Raw genomic sequence first — 24437 nt, forward strand, 5'->3', positions numbered from 1 at the left:
ATCCCGTAATATTGGCCAATGGACGTTGCTAACTTCAACTACCAATTATGTATTTTCAAGGCAGCTAAACCCAAGATCAACATATACATGGAGCTGCAAAATGTTCTTATTTTTTAAGGCAGCTAAATCCAAGTTCACTATAGACATTGAGCTGCAAAATTTTCTTCTTTTCAAGGCAGCTAAGTGCAAAATAGACATTGAGCTGCAAAAATTTCTTATCATCTACATCCGATTTCACCTGGATAGATGCACGCTTGATAAAGCTAGTTGGTCTAGCGAAATATTGCGTTTATTCTCATCATCTTGTAAATATTTTAAACATTCTTATATTTACATACTTAATAGTGTGTTAAAATTACATTGTTAGGCAATCTATATATATATATATATATACATCTGTTGTAGGGTTGTCACTGACTCAGACGTACTTATGAATATAATTATTTTCTGTGACTGTATCTTACATTCATTTGTAGGATCCTTTACTATAGATAATTTAGCTGATCTGTAACAATAACATCTTCATGCCTTATATATCATGTACTGTAGTACGCCGCTAGATTAAAACTGACGTGGAAAGGTAACATATGGCCACCAAAAGCTCTTTTTTTGAGAGCCCAGGTGTTCATGTGGTCTAGCGGGACGGCTGCAGTGCAGGCGATTTGGTGTCACGATATCACAGTAGCATGGGTTCGAATCCCGGCGAGGGAAGAACCAAAAATTTGCGAAAGCAAATTTACAGATCTAACATTGTTGGGTTGATGTTTAGACGAGTTATATATATATATATATATATATACGAGTCTAAATTGAAAACTACGTTCAAACCTATGACTGCGTTGGATAAAAACCGCAATTTTTATACGTGTGCATGTCAAACAAATTTCGTTGTAGAAGGGTCTAAAAACAGCACAAACAACATTTTCCAAAAGACCAAAAGAGTGAAAAAGTATATTTAAACAAAACGCATTTGACTAACAGGTCGAACAACTGATGTTCTTTAACCCTGCTGACTGCCATTGGCGATTGCCAAATAAAATTGATCACAGGTTGTAACAAAATGGATTTTATTATAAATTTAATACGTCACAGAAAAAAAAATTGTTAACTTGTGGACAGGATGTTGTGCCACAAACATTCGGTGTCAATATTTCTTTAGTACACCATATCCGGATTTCGACAATAAATGTCTCTTCAGTGATGTTAGGGATCGAAACGGTATTTGGAAGGCCATATAAAAAGCACCCTCATTTTTAGAGAAAGTACCCTCATTTTTAGATTAACTCTTGAATTTTAAGAGACAATATATAGGATGAACGGATCATATAAACCGGAGGGAAAATATGATACATGCCCAAACAAAAAATATAAACGAGTCTAAATTGAAAACTACGTTCAAACCTATGACTGCGTTGGATAAAAACCGCAATTTTTATACGTGTGCATGTCAAACAAATTTCGTTGTAGAAGGGTCTAAAAACAGCACAAACAACATTTTCCAAAAGACCAAAAGAGTGAAAAAGTATATTTAAACAAAACGCATTTGACTAACAGGTCGAACAACTGATGTTCTTTAACCCTGCTGACTGCCATTGGCGATTGCCAAATAAAATTGATCACAGGTTGTAACAAAATGGATTTTATTATAAATTTAATACGTCACAGAAAAAAAAATTGTTAACTTGTGGACAGGATGTTGTGCCACAAACATTCGGTGTCAATATTTCTTTAGTACACCATATCCGGATTTCGACAATAAATGTCTCTTCAGTGATGTTAGGGATCGAAACGGTATTTGGAAGGCCATATAAAAAGCACCCTCATTTTTAGAGAAAGTACCCTCATTTTTAGATTAACTCTTGAATTTTAAGAGACAATATATAGGATGAACGGATCATATAAACCGGAGGGAAAATATGATACATGCCCAAACAAAAAATATAAACGAGTCTAAATTGAAAACTACGTTCAAACCTATGACTGCGTTGGATAAAAACCGCAATTTTTATACGTGTGCATGTCAAACAAATTTCGTTGTAGAAGGGTCTAAAAACAGCACAAACAACATTTTCCAAAAGACCAAAAGAGTGAAAAAGTATATTTAAACAAAACGCATTTGACTAACAGGTCGAACAACTGATGTTCTTTAACCCTGCTGACTGCCATTGGCGATTGCCAAATAAAATTGATCACAGGTTGTAACAAAATGGATTTTATTATAAATTTAATACGTCACAGAAAAAAAAATTGTTAACTTGTGGACAGGATGTTGTGCCACAAACATTCGGTGTCAATATTTCTTTAGTACACCATATCCGGATTTCGACAATAAATGTCTCTTCAGTGATGTTAGGGATCGAAACGGTATTTGGAAGGCCATATAAAAAGCACCCTCATTTTTAGAGAAAGTACCCTCATTTTTAGATTAACTCTTGAATTTTAAGAGACAATATATAGGATGAACGGATCATATAAACCGGAGGGAAAATATGATACATGCCCAAACAAAAAATATAAACGAGTCTAAATTGAAAACTACGTTCAAACCTATGACTGCGTTGGATAAAAACCGCAATTTTTATACGTGTGCATGTCAAACAAATTTCGTTGTAGAAGGGTCTAAAAACAGCACAAACAACATTTTCCAAAAGACCAAAAGAGTGAAAAAGTATATTTAAACAAAACGCATTTGACTAACAGGTCGAACAACTGATGTTCTTTAACCCTGCTGACTGCCATTGGCGATTGCCAAATAAAATTGATCACAGGTTGTAACAAAATGGATTTTATTATAAATTTAATACGTCACAGAAAAAAAAATTGTTAACTTGTGGACAGGATGTTGTGCCACAAACATTCGGTGTCAATATTTCTTTAGTACACCATATCCGGATTTCGACAATAAATGTCTCTTCAGTGATGTTAGGGATCGAAACGGTATTTGGAAGGCCATATAAAAAGCACCCTCATTTTTAGAGAAAGTACCCTCATTTTTAGATTAACTCTTGAATTTTAAGAGACAATATATAGGATGAACGGATCATATAAACCGGAGGGAAAATATGATACATGCCCAAACAAAAAATATAAACGAGTCTAAATTGAAAACTACGTTCAAACCTATGACTGCGTTGGATAAAAACCGCAATTTTTATACGTGTGCATGTCAAACAAATTTCGTTGTAGAAGGGTCTAAAAACAGCACAAACAACATTTTCCAAAAGACCAAAAGAGTGAAAAAGTATATTTAAACAAAACGCATTTGACTAACAGGTCGAACAACTGATGTTCTTTAACCCTGCTGACTGCCATTGGCGATTGCCAAATAAAATTGATCACAGGTTGTAACAAAATGGATTTTATTATAAATTTAATACGTCACAGAAAAAAAAATTGTTAACTTGTGGACAGGATGTTGTGCCACAAACATTCGGTGTCAATATTTCTTTAGTACACCATATCCGGATTTCGACAATAAATGTCTCTTCAGTGATGTTAGGGATCGAAACGGTATTTGGAAGGCCATATAAAAAGCACCCTCATTTTTAGAGAAAGTACCCTCATTTTTAGATTAACTCTTGAATTTTAAGAGACAATATATAGGATGAACGGATCATATAAACCGGAGGGAAAATATGATACATGCCCAAACAAAAAATATAAACGAGTCTAAATTGAAAACTACGTTCAAACCTATGACTGCGTTGGATAAAAACCGCAATTTTTATACGTGTGCATGTCAAACAAATTTCGTTGTAGAAGGGTCTAAAAACAGCACAAACAACATTTTCCAAAAGACCAAAAGAGTGAAAAAGTATATTTAAACAAAACGCATTTGACTAACAGGTCGAACAACTGATGTTCTTTAACCCTGCTGACTGCCATTGGCGATTGCCAAATAAAATTGATCACAGGTTGTAACAAAATGGATTTTATTATAAATTTAATACGTCACAGAAAAAAAAATTGTTAACTTGTGGACAGGATGTTGTGCCACAAACATTCGGTGTCAATATTTCTTTAGTACACCATATCCGGATTTCGACAATAAATGTCTCTTCAGTGATGTTAGGGATCGAAACGGTATTTGGAAGGCCATATAAAAAGCACCCTCATTTTTAGAGAAAGTACCCTCATTTTTAGATTAACTCTTGAATTTTAAGAGACAATATATAGGATGAACGGATCATATAAACCGGAGGGAAAATATGATACATGCCCAAACAAAAAATATAAACGAGTCTAAATTGAAAACTACGTTCAAACCTATGACTGCGTTGGATAAAAACCGCAATTTTTATACGTGTGCATGTCAAACAAATTTCGTTGTAGAAGGGTCTAAAAACAGCACAAACAACATTTTCCAAAAGACCAAAAGAGTGAAAAAGTATATTTAAACAAAACGCATTTGACTAACAGGTCGAACAACTGATGTTCTTTAACCCTGCTGACTGCCATTGGCGATTGCCAAATAAAATTGATCACAGGTTGTAACAAAATGGATTTTATTATAAATTTAATACGTCACAGAAAAAAAAAATTGTTAACTTGTGGACAGGATGTTGTGCCACAAACATTCGGTGTCAATATTTCTTTAGTACACCATATCCGGATTTCGACAATAAATGTCTCTTCAGTGATGTTAGGGATCGAAACGGTATTTGGAAGGCCATATAAAAAGCACCCTCATTTTTAGAGAAAGTACCCTCATTTTTAGATTAACTCTTGAATTTTAAGAGACAATATATAGGATGAACGGATCATATAAACCGGAGGGAAAATATGATACATGCCCAAACAAAAAATATAAACGAGTCTAAATTGAAAACTACGTTCAAACCTATGACTGCGTTGGATAAAAACCGCAATTTTTATACGTGTGCATGTCAAACAAATTTCGTTGTAGAAGGGTCTAAAAACAGCACAAACAACATTTTCCAAAAGACCAAAAGAGTGAAAAAGTATATTTAAACAAAACGCATTTGACTAACAGGTCGAACAACTGATGTTCTTTAACCCTGCTGACTGCCATTGGCGATTGCCAAATAAAATTGATCACAGGTTGTAACAAAATGGATTTTATTATAAATTTAATACGTCACAGAAAAAAAAATTGTTAACTTGTGGACAGGATGTTGTGCCACAAACATTCGGTGTCAATATTTCTTTAGTACACCATATCCGGATTTCGACAATAAATGTCTCTTCAGTGATGTTAGGGATCGAAACGGTATTTGGAAGGCCATATAAAAAGCACCCTCATTTTTAGAGAAAGTACCCTCATTTTTAGATTAACTCTTGAATTTTAAGAGACAATATATAGGATGAACGGATCATATAAACCGGAGGGAAAATATGATACATGCCCAAACAAAAAATATAAACGAGTCTAAATTGAAAACTACGTTCAAACCTATGACTGCGTTGGATAAAAACCGCAATTTTTATACGTGTGCATGTCAAACAAATTTCGTTGTAGAAGGGTCTAAAAACAGCACAAACAACATTTTCCAAAAGACCAAAAGAGTGAAAAAGTATATTTAAACAAAACGCATTTGACTAACAGGTCGAACAACTGATGTTCTTTAACCCTGCTGACTGCCATTGGCGATTGCCAAATAAAATTGATCACAGGTTGTAACAAAATGGATTTTATTATAAATTTAATACGTCACAGAAAAAAAAATTGTTAACTTGTGGACAGGATGTTGTGCCACAAACATTCGGTGTCAATATTTCTTTAGTACACCATATCCGGATTTCGACAATAAATGTCTCTTCAGTGATGTTAGGGATCGAAACGGTATTTGGAAGGCCATATAAAAAGCACCCTCATTTTTAGAGAAAGTACCCTCATTTTTAGATTAACTCTTGAATTTTAAGAGACAATATATAGGATGAACGGATCATATAAACCGGAGGGAAAATATGATACATGCCCAAACAAAAAATATAAACGAGTCTAAATTGAAAACTACGTTCAAACCTATGACTGCGTTGGATAAAAACCGCAATTTTTATACGTGTGCATGTCAAACAAATTTCGTTGTAGAAGGGTCTAAAAACAGCACAAACAACATTTTCCAAAAGACCAAAAGAGTGAAAAAGTATATTTAAACAAAACGCATTTGACTAACAGGTCGAACAACTGATGTTCTTTAACCCTGCTGACTGCCATTGGCGATTGCCAAATAAAATTGATCACAGGTTGTAACAAAATGGATTTTATTATAAATTTAATACGTCACAGAAAAAAAATTGTTAACTTGTGGACAGGATGTTGTGCCACAAACATTCGGTGTCAATATTTCTTTAGTACACCATATCCGGATTTCGACAATAAATGTCTCTTCAGTGATGTTAGGGATCGAAACGGTATTTGGAAGGCCATATAAAAAGCACCCTCATTTTTAGAGAAAGTACCCTCATTTTTAGATTAACTCTTGAATTTTAAGAGACAATATATAGGATGAACGGATCATATAAACCGGAGGGAAAATATGATACATGCCCAAACAAAAAATATAAACGAGTCTAAATTGAAAACTACGTTCAAACCTATGACTGCGTTGGATAAAAACCGCAATTTTTATACGTGTGCATGTCAAACAAATTTCGTTGTAGAAGGGTCTAAAAACAGCACAAACAACATTTTCCAAAAGACCAAAAGAGTGAAAAAGTATATTTAAACAAAACGCATTTGACTAACAGGTCGAACAACTGATGTTCTTTAACCCTGCTGACTGCCATTGGCGATTGCCAAATAAAATTGATCACAGGTTGTAACAAAATGGATTTTATTATAAATTTAATACGTCACAGAAAAAAAAATTGTTAACTTGTGGACAGGATGTTGTGCCACAAACATTCGGTGTCAATATTTCTTTAGTACACCATATCCGGATTTCGACAATAAATGTCTCTTCAGTGATGTTAGGGATCGAAACGGTATTTGGAAGGCCATATAAAAAGCACCCTCATTTTTAGAGAAAGTACCCTCATTTTTAGATTAACTCTTGAATTTTAAGAGACAATATATAGGATGAACGGATCATATAAACCGGAGGGAAAATATGATACATGCCCAAACAAAAAATATAAACGAGTCTAAATTGAAAACTACGTTCAAACCTATGACTGCGTTGGATAAAAACCGCAATTTTTATACGTGTGCATGTCAAACAAATTTCGTTGTAGAAGGGTCTAAAAACAGCACAAACAACATTTTCCAAAAGACCAAAAGAGTGAAAAAGTATATTTAAACAAAACGCATTTGACTAACAGGTCGAACAACTGATGTTCTTTAACCCTGCTGACTGCCATTGGCGATTGCCAAATAAAATTGATCACAGGTTGTAACAAAATGGATTTTATTATAAATTTAATACGTCACAGAAAAAAAAATTGTTAACTTGTGGACAGGATGTTGTGCCACAAACATTCGGTGTCAATATTTCTTTAGTACACCATATCCGGATTTCGACAATAAATGTCTCTTCAGTGATGTTAGGGATCGAAACGGTATTTGGAAGGCCATATAAAAAGCACCCTCATTTTTAGAGAAAGTACCCTCATTTTTAGATTAACTCTTGAATTTTAAGAGACAATATATAGGATGAACGGATCATATAAACCGGAGGGAAAATATGATACATGCCCAAACAAAAAATATAAACGAGTCTAAATTGAAAACTACGTTCAAACCTATGACTGCGTTGGATAAAAACCGCAATTTTTATACGTGTGCATGTCAAACAAATTTCGTTGTAGAAGGGTCTAAAAATATATATATATATATAACTCGTCTAAACATCAACCCAACAATATATATATATATATATATATATATATATAAACGGGTCTAAATTGAAAACTACGTTCAAACCTATGATTGCGTTGGATAAAAACCGCAATTTTTATACGTGTGCATGTCAAACAAATTTCGTTGAAGAAGGGTCTAAAAACAGCACAAACAACATTTTCCAAAAGACCAAAAAGGTGAAAAGTATATTTAAACAAAACGCATTTGACTAACAGGTCGAACAACTGATGTTCTTTGACCCTGCTGACTGCCATCGACGATTGCCAAATAAAATTGATCACAAGATGTAACAAAATGGATCTGAATATAAATTTAATACGTCACAGAAAAAAAAAATTGTTAACTTGTGGCTACGATGTTGTGCCACAAACATTCGGTGTCAATATTTCTTTAGTACACCAGATCTTGATTTCGACAATATATGTCTCTTTAGTGATGTTAGGTATCGAAACGGTAGTTGGAAGGCCATAAAATTTACTCTCAATTTAAGATTGACTCTTGAATTTTAAGAGACAATATAGGATGAACGGATCATGTAAACCGGAGGTAAAATATGATACATGCCCAAGCAAAAAATATAAACGAGTCTAAATTGAAAACTACGTCCAAACCTATGATTGCGTTGGATAAAAACCGCAATTTTTATACGTGTGCATGTCAAACAAATTTCGTTGTAGAAGGGTCTAAAAAAAGCACAAACAACATTTTCCAAAAGACCAAAAAGGTGAAAAGTATATTTAAACAAAACGCATTTGACTTACAGGTCGAACAACTGATGTTCTTTATCCCTGCTGACTGCCATCGACGATTGCCAAATAAAATTGATCACAAGATGTAACAAAATGGATCTGAATATAAATTTAATACGTCACAGAAAAAAAAAATTGTTAACTTGTGGCTACGATGTTGTGCCACAAACATTCGGTGTCAATATTTCTTTAGTAAACCAGATCTAGATTTCGACAATATATGTCTCTTCAGTGATGTTAGGGATCGAAACGGTAGTTGGAAGGCCATAACATTTACTCTCAATTTAAGATTGACTCTTGAATTTTAAGAGACAATATAGGATGAACGGATCATATAAACCGGAGGGAAAATATGATACATGCCCAAACAAAAAATATAAACGAGTCTAAATTGAAAACTACGTTCAAACCTATGATTGCGTTGGATAAACACCGCAATTTTTATACGTGTGCATGTCAAACAAATTTCGTTGTAGAAGGGTCTAAAAAAAGCACAAACAACATTTTCCAAAAGACCAAAAAAGTGAAAAGTATATTTAAACAAAACGCATTTGACTAACAGGTCGAACAACTGATGTTCTTTAACCCTGCTGACTGCCATCGACGATTGCCAAATAAAATTGATCACAAGATGTAACAAAATGGATCTGAATATAAATTTAATACGTCACAGAAAGAAAAAAAAATGTTAACTTGTGGCTACGATGTTGTGCCACAAACATTCGGTGTCAATATTTCTTTAGTACACCAGATCTAGATTTCGACAATATATGTCTCTTCAGTGATGTTAGGGATCGAAACGGTAGTTGGAAGGCCATAAAATTTACTCTCAATTTAAGATTGACTCTTGAATTTTAAGAGACAATATAGGATGAACGGATCATATAAACCGGAGGGAAAATATGATACATGCCCAAACAAAAAATATAAACGAGTCTAAATTGAAAACTACGTTCAAACCTATGATTGCGTTGGATAAAAACCGCAATTTTTATACGTGTGCATGTCAAACAAATTTCGTTGTAGAAGGGTCTACAAACAGCACAAACAACATTTTCCAAAAGACCAAAAAAGTGAAAAGTATATTTAAACAAAACGCATTTGACTAACAGGTCGAACAACTGATGTTCTTTAACCCTGCTGACTGCCATCGACGATTGCCAAATAAAATTGATCTCAAGATGAAACAAAATGGATCTGAATATAAATTTAATACGTCACAGAAAAAAAAATTTGTTAACTTGTGGCTACGATGTTGTGCCACAAACATTCGGTGTCAATATTTCTTTAGTACACCAGATCTAGATTTCGACAATATATGTCTCTTCAGTGATGTTAGGGATCGAAACGGTAGTTGGAAGGCCATAAACTTTACTCTCAATTTAAGATTGACTCTTGAATTTTAAGAGACAATATAGGATGAACGGATCATATAAACCGGAGGGAAAATATGATACATGTCCAAACAAAAAATATAAACGAGTCTTAATTGAAAACTACGTTCAAACCTATGATTGCGTTGGATAAAAATCGCAATTTTTATACGTGTGCATGTCAAACAAATTTCGTTGTAGAAGGGTCTAAAAACAGCACAAACAACATTTTCCAAAAGACCAAAAAAGTGAAAAGTATATTTAAACAAAACGCATTTGACTAACAGGTCGAACAACTGATGTTCTTCAACCCTGCTGACTGCCATCGACGATTGCCAAATAAAATTGATCACAAGATGTAACAAAATGGATCTGAATATAAATTTAATACGTCACAGAAAAAAAAAATTGTTAACTTGTGGCTACGATGTTGTGCCACAAACATTCGGTGTCAATATTTCTTTAGTACACCAGATCTAGATTTCGACAATATATGTCTCTTCAGTGATGTTAGGGATCGAAACGGTAGTTGGAAGGCCATAAAATTTACTCTCAATTTAAGATTGACTCTTGAATTTTAAGAGACAATATAGGATGAACGGATCATATAAACCGGAGGGAAAATATGATACATGCCCAAACAAAAAATATAAACGAGTCTAAATTGAAAACTACGTTCAAACCTATGATTGCGTTGGATAAAAACCGCAATTTTTATACGTGTGCATATCAAACAAATTTCGTTGTAGAAGGGTCTACAAACAGCACAAACAACATTTTCCAAAAGACCAAAAAAGTGAAAAGTATATTTAAACAAAACGCATTTGACTAACAGGTCGAACAACTGATGTTCTTTAACCCTGCTGACTGCCATCGACGATTGCCAAATAAAATTGATCACAAGATGTAACAAAATGGATCTGAATATAAATTTAATACGTCACAGAAAGAAAAAAAAATGTTAACTTGTGGCTACGATGTTGTGCCACAAACATTCGGTGTCAATATTTCTTTAGTACACCAGATCTAGATTTCGACAATATATGTCTCTTCAGTGATGTTAGGGATCGAAACGGTAGTTGGAAGGCCATAAAATTTACTCTCAATTTAAGATTGACTCTTGAATTTTAAGAGACAATATAGGATGAACGGATCATATAAACCGGAGGGAAAATATGATACATGCCCAAACAAAAAATATAAACGAGTCTAAATTGAAAACTACGTTCAAACCTATGATTGCGTTGGATAAAAACCGCAATTTTTATACGTGTGCATGTCAAACAAATTTCGTTGTAGAAGGGTCTACAAACAGCACAAACAACATTTTCCAAAAGACCAAAAAAGTGAAAAGTATATTTAAACAAAACGCATTTGACTAACAGGTCGAACAACTGATGTTCTTTAACCCTGCTGACTGCCATCGACGATTGCCAAATAAAATTGATCTCAAGATGAAACAAAATGGATCTGAATATAAATTTAATACGTCACAGAAAAAAAAATTTGTTAACTTGTGGCTACGATGTTGTGCCACAAACATTCGGTGTCAATATTTCTTTAGTACACCAGATCTAGATTTCGACAATATATGTCTCTTCAGTGATGTTAGGGATCGAAACGGTAGTTGGAAGGCCATAAACTTTACTCTCAATTTAAGATTGACTCTTGAATTTTAAGAGACAATATAGGATGAACGGATCATATAAACCGGAGGGAAAATATGATACATGTCCAAACAAAAAATATAAACGAGTCTTAATTGAAAACTACGTTCAAACCTATGATTGCGTTGGATAAAAATCGCAATTTTTATACGTGTGCATGTCAAACAAATTTCGTTGTAGAAGGGTCTAAAAACAGCACAAACAACATTTTCCAAAAGACCAAAAAAGTGAAAAGTATATTTAAACAAAACGCATTTGACTAACAGGTCGAACAACTGATGTTCTTCAACCCTGCTGACTGCCATCGACGATTGCCAAATAAAATTGATCACAAGATGTAACAAAATGGATCTGAATATAAATTTAATACGTCACAGAAAAAAAAAATTGTTAACTTGTGGCTACGATGTTGTGCCACAAACATTCGGTGTCAATATTTCTTTAGTACACCAGATCTAGATTTCGACAATATATGTCTCTTCAGTGATGTTAGGGATCGAAACGGTAGTTGGAAGGCCATAAAATTTACTCTCAATTTAAGATTGACTCTTGAATTTTAAGAGACAATATAGGATGAACGGATCATATAAACCGGAGGGAAAATATGATACATGCCCAAACAAAAAATATAAACGAGTCTAAATTGAAAACTACGTTCAAACCTATGATTGCGTTGGATAAAAACCGCAATTTTTATACGTGTGCATATCAAACAAATTTCGTTGTAGAAGGGTCTACAAACAGCACAAACAACATTTTCCAAAAGACCAAAAAAGTGAAAAGTATATTTAAACAAAACGCATTTGACTAACAGGTCGAACAACTGATGTTCTTTAACCCTGCTGACTGCCATCGACGATTGCCAAATAAAATTGATCTCAAGATGAAACAAAATGGTACTGAATATAAATTTAATACGTCACAGAAAAAAAAATTGTTAACTTGTGGCTACGATGTTGTGCCACAAACATTCGGTGTCAATATTTCTTTAGTACACCAGATCTAGATTTCGACAATATATGTCTCTTCAGTGATGTTAGGGATAAAGTTCTAGCAATGTTGATAAATGGTGTCTGTCTGATAAGATTATATATCAATTAGTCATGTGTTTCAGTTAAAATTAAGTTATTCAACTTATTGACGAATAAAATTATCGACCTAACATTGCATTATCTGTTTTTGCGCAGTATTTTTGTGGATCGTTTGATTTAGTGGTCGTACGTGATTCGGTCAATGTACAGGTTTGTTACCTAAAATCAATACTATCCAAGATAAACTAGCTAAGTTTACAATGATATCATTCTGCATATCTATTTGGATAACATTTAAAATTAGTTTGATTATTATATTAACCTTGTGACTCTTATACTACTTATAGTATTTATTTTCAATTGACATTTCCCGAGTCAACTAAAAAAAAATACAGAACGTAACAGGGAATATTTGTTTGGTAGGAAACACAAATGGCTGCCAACTACAGTTGTGATAGTACGAGTGAAGTTAGATATAAAGGTATGCTTTAAGAATTAAAATATGTAATTGTTGAAAAAAAAAAACGTTAGGGGACGAAATAACTTTGTTTATGGCTGTGTCTGCAAGGAATATAACCTAGATAAATAGTTGCCAAATTAAGACATTAAAACTTAACGTTTAAAGATAATTTAGTACATCAAATTTAAACTCAAAGATATTTATGTGTCGGTATAAATCGATATATGATTCATAGGTTTGACCGTTGTTTTTAATTTAAACTTTTATTCCTTTGAGCATGTACACGGGTATCATTCGGTTTAAAGAGAGAAATTATCGTGAAAGAATATCTAACGGCGGTCAAGTATTGAGAGACGATCGTGAAAGCTCTGGTAACGGATCGTGAAAGACATTTAATGTAAATTCTAGTTCAGAATCTTTGCAAAAATCGCTTAATTTTCAAAACGCGCAACAAATCAGAACAAAAAATTATGTCTTTCAAAATGGTTTAACTTCCTCAACATAACTGTGAAATAATATAAAGAAAATATGCAGTACTTTATGAAAAAAAATTAAAGGTGCAATGCATGTCTATGAAATTAATTACAAATAACACGCTATATGTACCTATAATGGTCATATTTAAGTTTATCATGATGTATTTGAAATTCAATCTTTGGTGTATCTGATTGTACAGTAAAATTAAAGTATGTTCTTCCCTTAAAAGCACTAATTTGTATATGAAAACCTTAAATTTGTTGAATTTCCATCAAACTTGATCGTGAAAGATCAGGCAACGCATTATTTTGATCGTGAAAGATAATGCGTGACCAGACTTAATACTAGTAATCAGATATCAGTATTTCTCTTATAGTTGGGGCCTGTTATCTATTTCTCGCATGAATAGATAATTCTCGTATCACACTGTCCGGAGTGTGATACGAAAAATGCGTTAATTTGATTGGCCAACGAAACCTCCTGAAACGATATTGCGGCATTTTCATTGGCTATTCTTTAGGTCATTGTTGACAGTTAAAGGTCACAATGATGTACATTTCCTCCATTGCAACGGAGATAAGCGATTTCTTCAATAATATAGAAAATACGCACACTTTTCACCTTATTATATATTCTTATTCAAATATTATTACATTCTGAAGCGTACAAAATGTTTAAAAAAGTCTTATGTTGAAGATTGACGACGAACAGGACATATGACGTCACAATGCAGTTATGTTCAAGCGACTGCATGGGTCGACGTTTCGCGGATTTTTATTATTAAGCACAAAAAGCATGTTTACCATGTTACTCGTTATGAAACCTATAATTCTTTTACCATTTGATAAACCTGCAAATGGTTGAAGCCTGTAACTATTTTGATAAGGATGAACATTAAAACTATTATTTTTTTTCTATCCAACACTTTATCTCGAAAGTTAAAAAAACAACTAAAAATAAGTGTGAACGATTCAGCTCTGAGAATCGGTCAAGTGCAATTCAGGCAGACCGACACTTTTTAGCCAATAATATGGATATTCAACGTTTAAACCAAAATGATATCCATCAAACAAAAAATTACAGCAAAACAGCATGCATCTGTCATGAGTAACATGAGATTGAACGATAATCAACACTTTGTGCAACAGTACTTTCTTAAGTTCTTTATATACTTAACGCAGATGTAGATTAATTTAACCATATACTACACTGAGACTATAAAATACCAGAGCGCAAATAATGTAATGTCTCGTCTGCATTACTTATGATAGTATATTTGTTGAACGTCTATAATATCAAGGGTTTTACTAGAAGTGCCAAATGCGCTTATGTTTGTCAATGGTTCATAAAAAGAGTTCAAGGTCAGAATACCATGCCATACAGATCTCTACATATATCCCGTACACCAAATAAATGTGTTCCGATCCTTACAGTGCCTTAGAAACTGACAAATGTAAAAGTTATGATTGACCAATTAATTCGGAACGTAAGGTCAAAAGTATATGAACTCTGACCGACAGCCAGACATAGACATCTTACTATCATTCAATATATCAAATACAATTGACGTCATCATGGTCATATATGAAACATGCAGATAGACATGTACACCATACACGAAATACCTTGGCGCTATAGCATACATGTATATATCCAAAAGGCTAAACAACATAAAACGAACATCGCCGATTGATGCATGATAATGAGTTCGATGTTATTCGAAACCTTGCAGAAGTCGAAAATGTACACCTTACAATCATAACAACAGACAGTCATCCTAAGGCTTAACGAATCCGCGATACGGACTTGACCACAAAAATGAATCTTCATCCATGAAATGAGGCAAATTCGGGGTCAGGTAAATGGCCCGAGAACATAGTTATTTCGTAGTGCATTTCTTTTAGACATTAAATTCAAATTTAAATAATCGCACCTGCTCTTTTCAAAAAGATTTTTACAGCGTAGTGTACTACCAGTGATACAAATAATATCAACATTATAGAAACTTCTACCAGCTCTAACTCAAAATATTGACAATTCTGTGTTAAGGGGGTATACAATTCAGTTTGACAGCTTCAGACGTGATAAAATTTGACCTTTTTGAACTGGACCAAATCACTACTTAACATAAAGATTCAGCACCCATTTAACATGTAATAACATCCCCTACTTAATATTTCATGCATTTAATATCAAGAAATAAATTGGGAAAGTGCATCAAATAAAACATGCAAGTTATACACTGTTTACACTAGGGACTATATAACAACGAAACCAAAAGGACGATAACTGTGTCCTTGGACCAAATCCTGTCTGACGGACATGTAGTTTATAGGATCCAATATACAAAATGTGGGTATCCTATACATGTAACTCGTGATAAGTGAGTACTTCACAGGACAATAAAAAGCTTCATCCTACAATCATCCAACTATTTTACATTTCATTTTCTGAAAATATTAATGCTTAAACATATTGAGGATGTTGACCTATCTAGCTTTTCTCAATACCAATAACAAATATTAATTATGATATAATTGAAGAATAATTTGATATCTTCGTAGAATCAAATCTTTCACGATCCTTTTCACGATCTTCAAAAATGCGGTACGTGATCTTTCACGATCCAAAAATCGATTTTTGTGTAAATAGTTCTTCATTTACCAAGTTTCAGATTATGTTTATACAAAATAACTATGAGAACCATTTGATTAATTCAAATATAATGCCCTTATTCGGATAAAAGTAGTTTTTCTAGTCGAATTTTTGAAAAAATCATGTTTGTTTACATTTTTTTATGTCATTGAAATGTCGAGAAGCAATCTGCCTTTTGTTGTTTTGTAATAACTATGTACTTTTAAAACTGGATATTCTCACATACTGATCATTATGTTGAACCATTTTGACAGACAGTTTTATTTTGTCGTTAATTTGTCTGTGTGATTAATTAAATTATAATATCTATTGACCTTTCATATGTCTTCTCGATTAAATGTCTTTCACGATCCGTTACCAGAACTTTCACGATCGTCTCTCAATACTTGACCGCCGTTAGATATTCTTTGACGATCATTTCTCTCGTTAAACCGAATGACACCCGTGATGTATTATATTTGCTATGGGATTCTATAATCTGTTTATACTCTTTCGACTCTTTCAAAATACAAGAGTGTATCCTAGATTGAGGTAAATTATATGGCCTTCAAAATACAGTTTCGATTCCTAAAATTCTGAAAAGACATTAATTTTCGAAATTCGGATATGTTGCACCAATTTTTCCTCTCATGTTGGCGGTATACCATCTTTTCCGCAAGATTGTTTTCTTTTGTTTGGAAATACATAAATAAAGTATGTTCATTCAAAATTACAAACCATGCTTTAATAAATAAGACGCAACTTATGTAAAGGTTTCGTCCAGATTTATCTGTCCAAAACCTAAAAGCTTTGATATCGTATGAACGGCATAATCGTAATAAGTAGAAAAAACGAAATTAAGACAATTCGCAGGACCATACCCTTGTAATTCATTATATTTGGAACAAAAAGTTTCGAAAACTTCTTGGTTTCCTCCTTTGGAAAATTAATGTCGGCTGGACACAAACACTCAGAAACTGTAAGTAAAACTGTTCTAGAATGTTAATCAATGACCAGCAATTTATGTCAACTTTAATGTGCTTCTAAATCAAATTCGGGTTGTCCTTCACACTTGATCCTATATTTGTCATGGAATGACAAGGGTATAATTTAATTTGACAGCAACCATCTTGTTCATCTGACACGCTTATAAACTATAAAATTAATGTACTTGCAATAGGCAGTAATATCGGGTTTTCTTGGCGGAATCATGACCTGATTCATTGTTTAACATTCTTTGCTACTCAGCTTTTTTGTAAAATATGTTCATAGCTTTGGCTTCAGCAGAAGGTCACTTGTAAGGTAATTAATTCTTATTAGAGACTATAAATAAATATGTCTTTAATCATTACTTAATATGAATAAAATATAGGACAAATATAAAAAATCTAGAAATCAAAATGCAAAAAATGTGACTTACTTAACAATGTTGAAATTTTTGTTTAACGTGCATACAATGTATCAAATCTTACTAGTATACAAGTATGTACACATTTATTTTATAACAGATATTGGTTCGTCAATTAAACAGGATACAAGTGCAGATGTTATTGGTAAGAGAACATACTACTTATTATTTTTCCAAATTAAGGAATTTGGCAAAACTAAAAGCCAATTAAATATATAAATGCAAACGAAAATATATCATAGAGAATACGTACAAAAGAAAAAAACATAACGAGACGTCAGACATTCTGTCCACTGAACTTCTGTTTAACTATCAATTTTTGCGGACTCTTTATCACTAGTAAATTAATTCTGAACCAGAACAGCCGTTTCGATCTGAAAAGCTTTTATATTAAAATGGGCGTATGACATTTGCGCCGATTTTGAAAATTTTCATTCTTTCATTTGCGCCGATTTCATTTTTTCATTTGCGCCGATTTTATATTTTTCCTAATTGAATTTACAGGTAAGTTACAGGTAAGTTCATACTTTTACATTGGCTGAGCACAGAGTATGAAGACAAATCAAGTGACATTGCAATTGGTAAATGGCTATCCCAATGTTTCGGGTTACCATTCCTTTCACTAAATGAAATCGACGACTGGTTCACGTTTGACATTGTCTGACGCTCCGCTACTTCTGATGACAAATGTTATACATTCTTAGACAACTTACAAGTACACATTCCATAACGGTCAACCAATTCGTGATGGCGTTCATAAAATTAACGAAGGGATGATTTCAACTTCACCATTTGGAACTCTTGGTTTAATAGCTTCCTTGTGAGAAAATGCGAACTCTAAAAATGCTCCCACCAGTACGTATGCCAGACTACGAATGATGGCCTTCGTTTTCGACAATTACGCCAAATACAGAAGAGACGAAATCATAAGAAAGGATTATATTAGATGTGTTGCCTATACATACTCGGCAAGAACAGATTTATGATTTGAATGTATTCTGTTTTTATGGATTTGAATGCTGTACATATATCTTTAATTCGTCATTTTAGTATAAACAAAGTGCTTTTATCTTAGGTTTTTACTTCTTGATTTTAAGCAGGAGACAACAGTTATATACATGTTATGATTGACAATTCATAACATATGTACATGTACAACTGGCTAACGATAAATGAAAATAACATTACTGGGATGGAGAGTTGTCTCATTGGCACTCATACCACATCTTCCTTTATCATTTCACCTGTAATTTATCTGTTATTTACCTGTAAAAAAATCGGCGCAATTGAAAAAAAAAATCGGCGCAAATGAAATGCAGATCGGCGCAAATGCAAAACGCCGATTAAAATCTGTGTAACATGATATAGTTGAAAGCTCTGTTTTACGATTCGTGCCAATTGGATAATAATATACATTGTACTATACCAACTCAGGAATATGACAGTTGTTATTCATTTATTTGATATGTTTGAGCTTTTGATTTTGTTAATTGAATATTGACTTACCGTTTTGAACATTCCTTGAAGTGCAGTATTTTTGATATTTTACTTTATGCTGTTATTCAATCATCATTAATCGATTAAATAAGAACGAATCCGAAACTGAGTCAAACCATATCCACAGATATTTTGCCAGATTGTTCTTATATTGTGCTGATACAACACTGTCCCCATTCGCCAGTTGTAATTGGTTTTAAACTAGCTTTCAGTTACTGGGAGCCGTACTTGTTAATTGCTTTTGTATCTATTGTTCTCTGTCTCTTGAATGTTTGCTCATTGGAATTGATGTTTACAGTTTGCTGTTACCCCACTTTTTAAGCTTGAGGGGTGGTTTATCGTATCACAAACATTTTCAAGCCCGGTATTTGATATAGGTGCCTGCCTCAGGTCAGAGCCGGTTTTGTTCAGGGGAAGTCGTTGTTTCATTCCCGGAATAATTGTTTTTTTTTGTATTAAGATAATACGGTACCGAATGATGTTACGCCACCAGTAATCGTTCCTGCTGTTGCAAACATCCGTGAAACCTAAAACATGATGTTTTAAAAAATATTTTAAAACGAATTAAAAAAACAATCAGTCTCGTATAGTATATATAGTTGAGAGACAAATGTTTTATTTATTTCAAATTTGGAAATATATATGACTGTATATTAAGATATTATTGTTGCCTTGATTGCTTCGTGGTCTTCCTCCCTTTTGTCTTCTCATTCTTTGAATTTAAATATTTTCTTTTAAAATGTTCTGTTTACAATACTACATTGTAAGTGACCATTTTTACAATTTATCTGTATGTGTTTAAGGCCTAACAGACTAAGCTTTTTATTCATTGTTTGTGTTGCAATGCATTATTACTAATGATGCACGGTGTCTTCCGATGAAAGTTTGCAATTTCTACACGGAGACTATTCATTTTAAAATTTGGACTGAAAAATTTTGTTTTGGAAAAGGATACCGATAGATATTAGCTAAAAAATGCACCGTGCATCGAACGCATAAACCTCAAGCAGAATATGGTTCGGCAGTATTGACAAAGAAGATTAGTTGAACTTTCATTATGTTTACAGCTTTGATGTAGGTAAACCCATTAAAGCACTTCTTACTCAAATACTTAAAAAAAATATTGCAATTAACATGTTTTAATGAACCGGAAACCAAACTGATTAAAAAAATATACTATGCACTGCTCCCCTTTTCTCCACGTTGTACATATTGTATCATCTGTCAATGAACAATACAACATAAGATTTGTTCAATGATTATTTTTTGTCGCTGATTGAAAAATACAGGTTTAAAAGCAAATGTAATGCAATTTCCGATATAATTAATTTTTCCAAGGGGCATAACTATTTAAAACAATATTTGATATGCACTGACTTTCGAAATTATCGAAGACAATGCTGATATAAACCTTTCATATAAAATAAAGAAAAGATCTGACAAAAAGTGTACACATGAAATTGCAATTTTCCATATAATTTTTATTTCTTATGAGCATTATTTTTTTTAAAAACATATCAAACATTAATTAGTTCTACACTTGTCAGTATGTGTATGAAGATATCGCAAGAATTGTACACGTCAGAGCGCTAACAAGACCTGGTGAAAGAACGGACGCCCGATATTTCTGTCCCCACAGTACGTCGCGCGGGAGAAAAAACTTCAACGAGATCTTTAATTAATTTTAGATTCATATTAATGTGCACTTTGTTCTTCGGGAACGGGTGTCTTTTTTGTATTTCGAGTTGGACGTGATGTACAAGTACACTTGCTATATTGTGTTTCCAAGCTTAAACTGTCAAGTGATTTATACAGCTGAATATATATGAACGTCACTGATGAGTCTTATGTAGACGAAACGTGCGTCTGTCGTACTAAATTATAATCTTGGTACCTTGCAACTATTACTACTTGTTAGTACATATATAAAAAATGCACATCTTGTTAGATTATTTTTATAACAGGTTGCTAAATTTGGCATTCTGATAATATATTGCCCTAATATTTTTTTGACTACCTGTATATTCCGGTTTCTTACATAAATATATTCTCATACTCATTTTTAGCTCACCTGATCTGTAAGGTCATGTGAGCTTTTCTCATCACTTGTTTGCGTCCGTCGTCCGTCGTCATCGTCTGTAAAATTTTACAAAAATATTCTCCTCTGAAACTACCGGGCCAATCTTTTCCACAATCATCACTAGGGTAATGTATCTAGTTTTAAAAAATGTGTCCGATGACCCAACCCACCAACCAAGATGGGCGCCATGTCTTAAAATAGAACATACGGGGTAGTATGCAGTTTCTGACTTATATCTCTGAAACTGAAGCATTGAGAGCAAACCTGACAGAGCAAAAATAGTCCCCAGGTTAATTTCTATTCACCATGAAATTTTCAGACGAATTTCTACAATCCGTTGTTTGGTTGCTGCCCATGAATTTGTGATTGTTAGGAAATTTGGCAGTTTTTAGTTATTATCTTGAATAATATTATTATGGATAGAGATAAACTGTAACCAGATGCTCCGCAGGGCGCAGCTTAATACGACCGCAGAGGTCGAACCCTGAACGGTTGGGCTAGTATGGACATATCATTCAAACTGGATACAGCTCTGAATTTGGATTGTGATTACCTGTTGACACAGCATAGGTTTTTGACACAGAATGAATGTGGTCTAATGAACGTAAAATGTTGATTTTTTTCTTTCTTTTGAGCAATTCAGTATGCTGTTGAATATTAATCCTTTGATATTTGAAGAATTTTTTTTATTCATTTCTGAAATCTGAAATAAGAAAAATTGAACTCCACCAATTTTTTTCCCCTCCCCTCTCCCTTATTCCAAATATGATCTCAATTCAAATTTCTTATGGAGTTTTCAACAATAACTGCATGTACTCATTTAAATACATCATAAAATATAAAATGTCATACAGTCATGATTTAAGTTGATTTAACTAGTATTCTGGACAAAGAAAGATAACTCCAATGCAACATTTTATATTTGCAAATTTCCAATGAAGTTCATAAAACTCAAGTTTTTGGCACTGCTTTTAAATTATGTTTTGTACTTAAGTAATTGTCCAGTAACATGAAAACCCTTCCCCCCTTTTTTGCACTTTATTCCTTAACGGTTTGAGCCATAACTCCAAAAGACAATTCTTACCATCCCTTTGTGGTATTCCAATATACATGGTTAGATTCATCATATCAAAGAACCCCAAGAATTTAATTTTTGATGAAATCAAATAAAGTTCAATTTTGAACCCGTTAGACCTCAATGTGAACCAAATTGATAACCGGTCCTAAATATTAAAAATCTAAATACATGGTTAGATTCAGCATATTGAAGAACCCCATATATTGAATTTTTGTTGAAATCAAACAAAGTTTAATGAACCCCTATTTGGACCAACTTGAAAACTGGGCCCATAATAAAAAAAAAACTAAGTACATGTTTAGATTCAGCATATCAAAGAACCCCAAGTATTCAATTTTTGTTAATATCAAACTAAGTTTAATTTTGGACCCTTTGGACCTTAATGTATACCAATTTGAAAACGGGACCAAAAATTAAGAATCTAATTACATGGTTAGATTCGGTATATCAAAGAACCCCAATAGTTCAATTTCTGATGAAATCAAACAAAGTTAAATTTTGGACCCTTTTGGCCCTTAATTCGTTGGGACTAAAACTCCCAAAATCAATCCAAACCTTTATTTTGTGGTCATAAGTCTTGTGTTAAAATTTTATAGATTTTTATTAACTTATACTAAATTTATTGTGCAAAAACCAAGAAAATGCTTATTTTGGGACCTGTTTTTGGCCTATAATTCCTAAACTGTTGGGACTTAAACTCCCCAAATCAATCCCAAACTTCATTTTGTGGTCATAGACCTTATGTTAAAATTTCACAGATTTCTGTTTACTTATACTAAAGTTATTGTGCGAAAACCAAGAAAAATGCTTATTTTGGGCCGTTTCTGACCCTTAATTCCTACACTGTTTGGACCAAAACACCCAAAATCAATCCCAACCGTCATTTTTTAGTCATTAACCTTGTGTTTAAATTTCATAGATTTCTATTGACTTTTACTTAAGTTAGAGTGCGAAACCCAAATGTCTTCGGACGACGACGACGACGACGACGACGCCAACATCATACCAATCATGCCAATATACGACCAAAAAATTTTCAATTTTTGCGGTCGTATAAAAAGTAGTAATGGTCAGCAAGGGAAGATCTACAAATAAGGCAACTTGATCAAAATTGTTAGTCGACCCCTTAAGAAGTAATTGCTCTTTATAAACAATTTTGAACAATTTTCTGTAAATTTTTGTGATCTTTTACCAAAATCTTCTTCTCTGAAACTACTGAGACAAATTTAAGCAAACATGGCTACAATCATCTCTAGGGTATCTAGTTTTATAAAATGTGTCCGATAACCCTCCTCCCAACCAACATAGGGGTAAAATGTAGTAATTTTACGGAAATTTTGCAGTTTTTCTTATTACCTTAGCTATCATTATAGTATGTGATAACACCTTATAACTTATACTATAAGTTCTGATTTTAACCTTATTGTATATCATCAATAAATTAAGGTGAGCCTCTAGTTATTAAATAATTTTGCACGAATAACAAAATGTTGAAATTCATCTACTTATGTGAAATTTAGCAAACAGTTTGCAAGATTTGTACAGTAAACTACGCAAACTTCCCAAGAGTTTAAATAATACAGAGTATATACTTCATTTACAATGTATGTTTTATCAGGATGTTGATTTTACTTTATAAATGTCAAAATTAACAGACTTGTTCCCTTTTTTTGACGGCTACATCAAATGTGTTTGAAGACACAACCATTTCAATTTGTCTTGAAAGTTTATGAAATATTTGCCACTGGACGTAAAGAAATCATCAATCAATCAATTCAAAATGTACTTCATTATCACAGTTTACTAAACAAATTTTGGGATCACTTAACTTTAATCATACACGGATCACCATTGTCTAGTTTGGTAAGGTTAAATTGAAAATCTATTTTTAAAAAGAAAAACTGCACCCAGTCAGAATGCTGTCTTGAATTATAAGGACAATTTAGACAGGTTAAAATTGAAATAGAATAACAATGATCCCTCAGTTCACTACTGGAACAATGTTCCGTAGATTGGCCGTGAAAATGTCCGTAAAAATGCTGATGATTTTTACAGTGTTTGTCACGGTTAATTTACGGTGGGCCATGAAACTTATCCGTGACAATGCCGTGGAATGACTGTCGTGAAAAGGCTGTGAAAAGGCCGTGAAGAGTGCCACCTG

At 33.2% G+C, this 24437-nt stretch overlaps 1 protein-coding gene across 3 annotated transcripts in view; it reads left to right on the plus strand.

Annotated features, from left to right (window-relative positions):
* The first annotated feature begins 12979 nt into the window (after positions 1-12979).
* Positions 12980-24437, plus strand: part of LOC134719456 (GTPase IMAP family member 4-like) — a 29616-nt gene continuing 18158 nt past the window's right edge. For 2 of the 3 annotated variants that reach the window (XR_010107589.1, XM_063582447.1), the window contains exons 1-2: positions 12980-13123; positions 17722-17766. Coding sequence is in view for 2 of the 3 variants with exons in the window: in XM_063582447.1 (XP_063438517.1) it covers positions 17758-17766 (9 nt within the window). In the remaining variant the exon portion in view is untranslated. Of the gene's footprint in view, positions 13124-17392; positions 17516-17721; positions 17767-24437 lie in introns of those variants that run through there. The other variant, XM_063582449.1, reaches the window with a different exon arrangement.

This window comes from Mytilus trossulus, chromosome 5 (genome assembly GCF_036588685.1).
Source record: "Mytilus trossulus isolate FHL-02 chromosome 5, PNRI_Mtr1.1.1.hap1, whole genome shotgun sequence".
Classification (NCBI taxonomy): Eukaryota; Metazoa; Mollusca; class Bivalvia; order Mytilida; family Mytilidae; genus Mytilus; species Mytilus trossulus.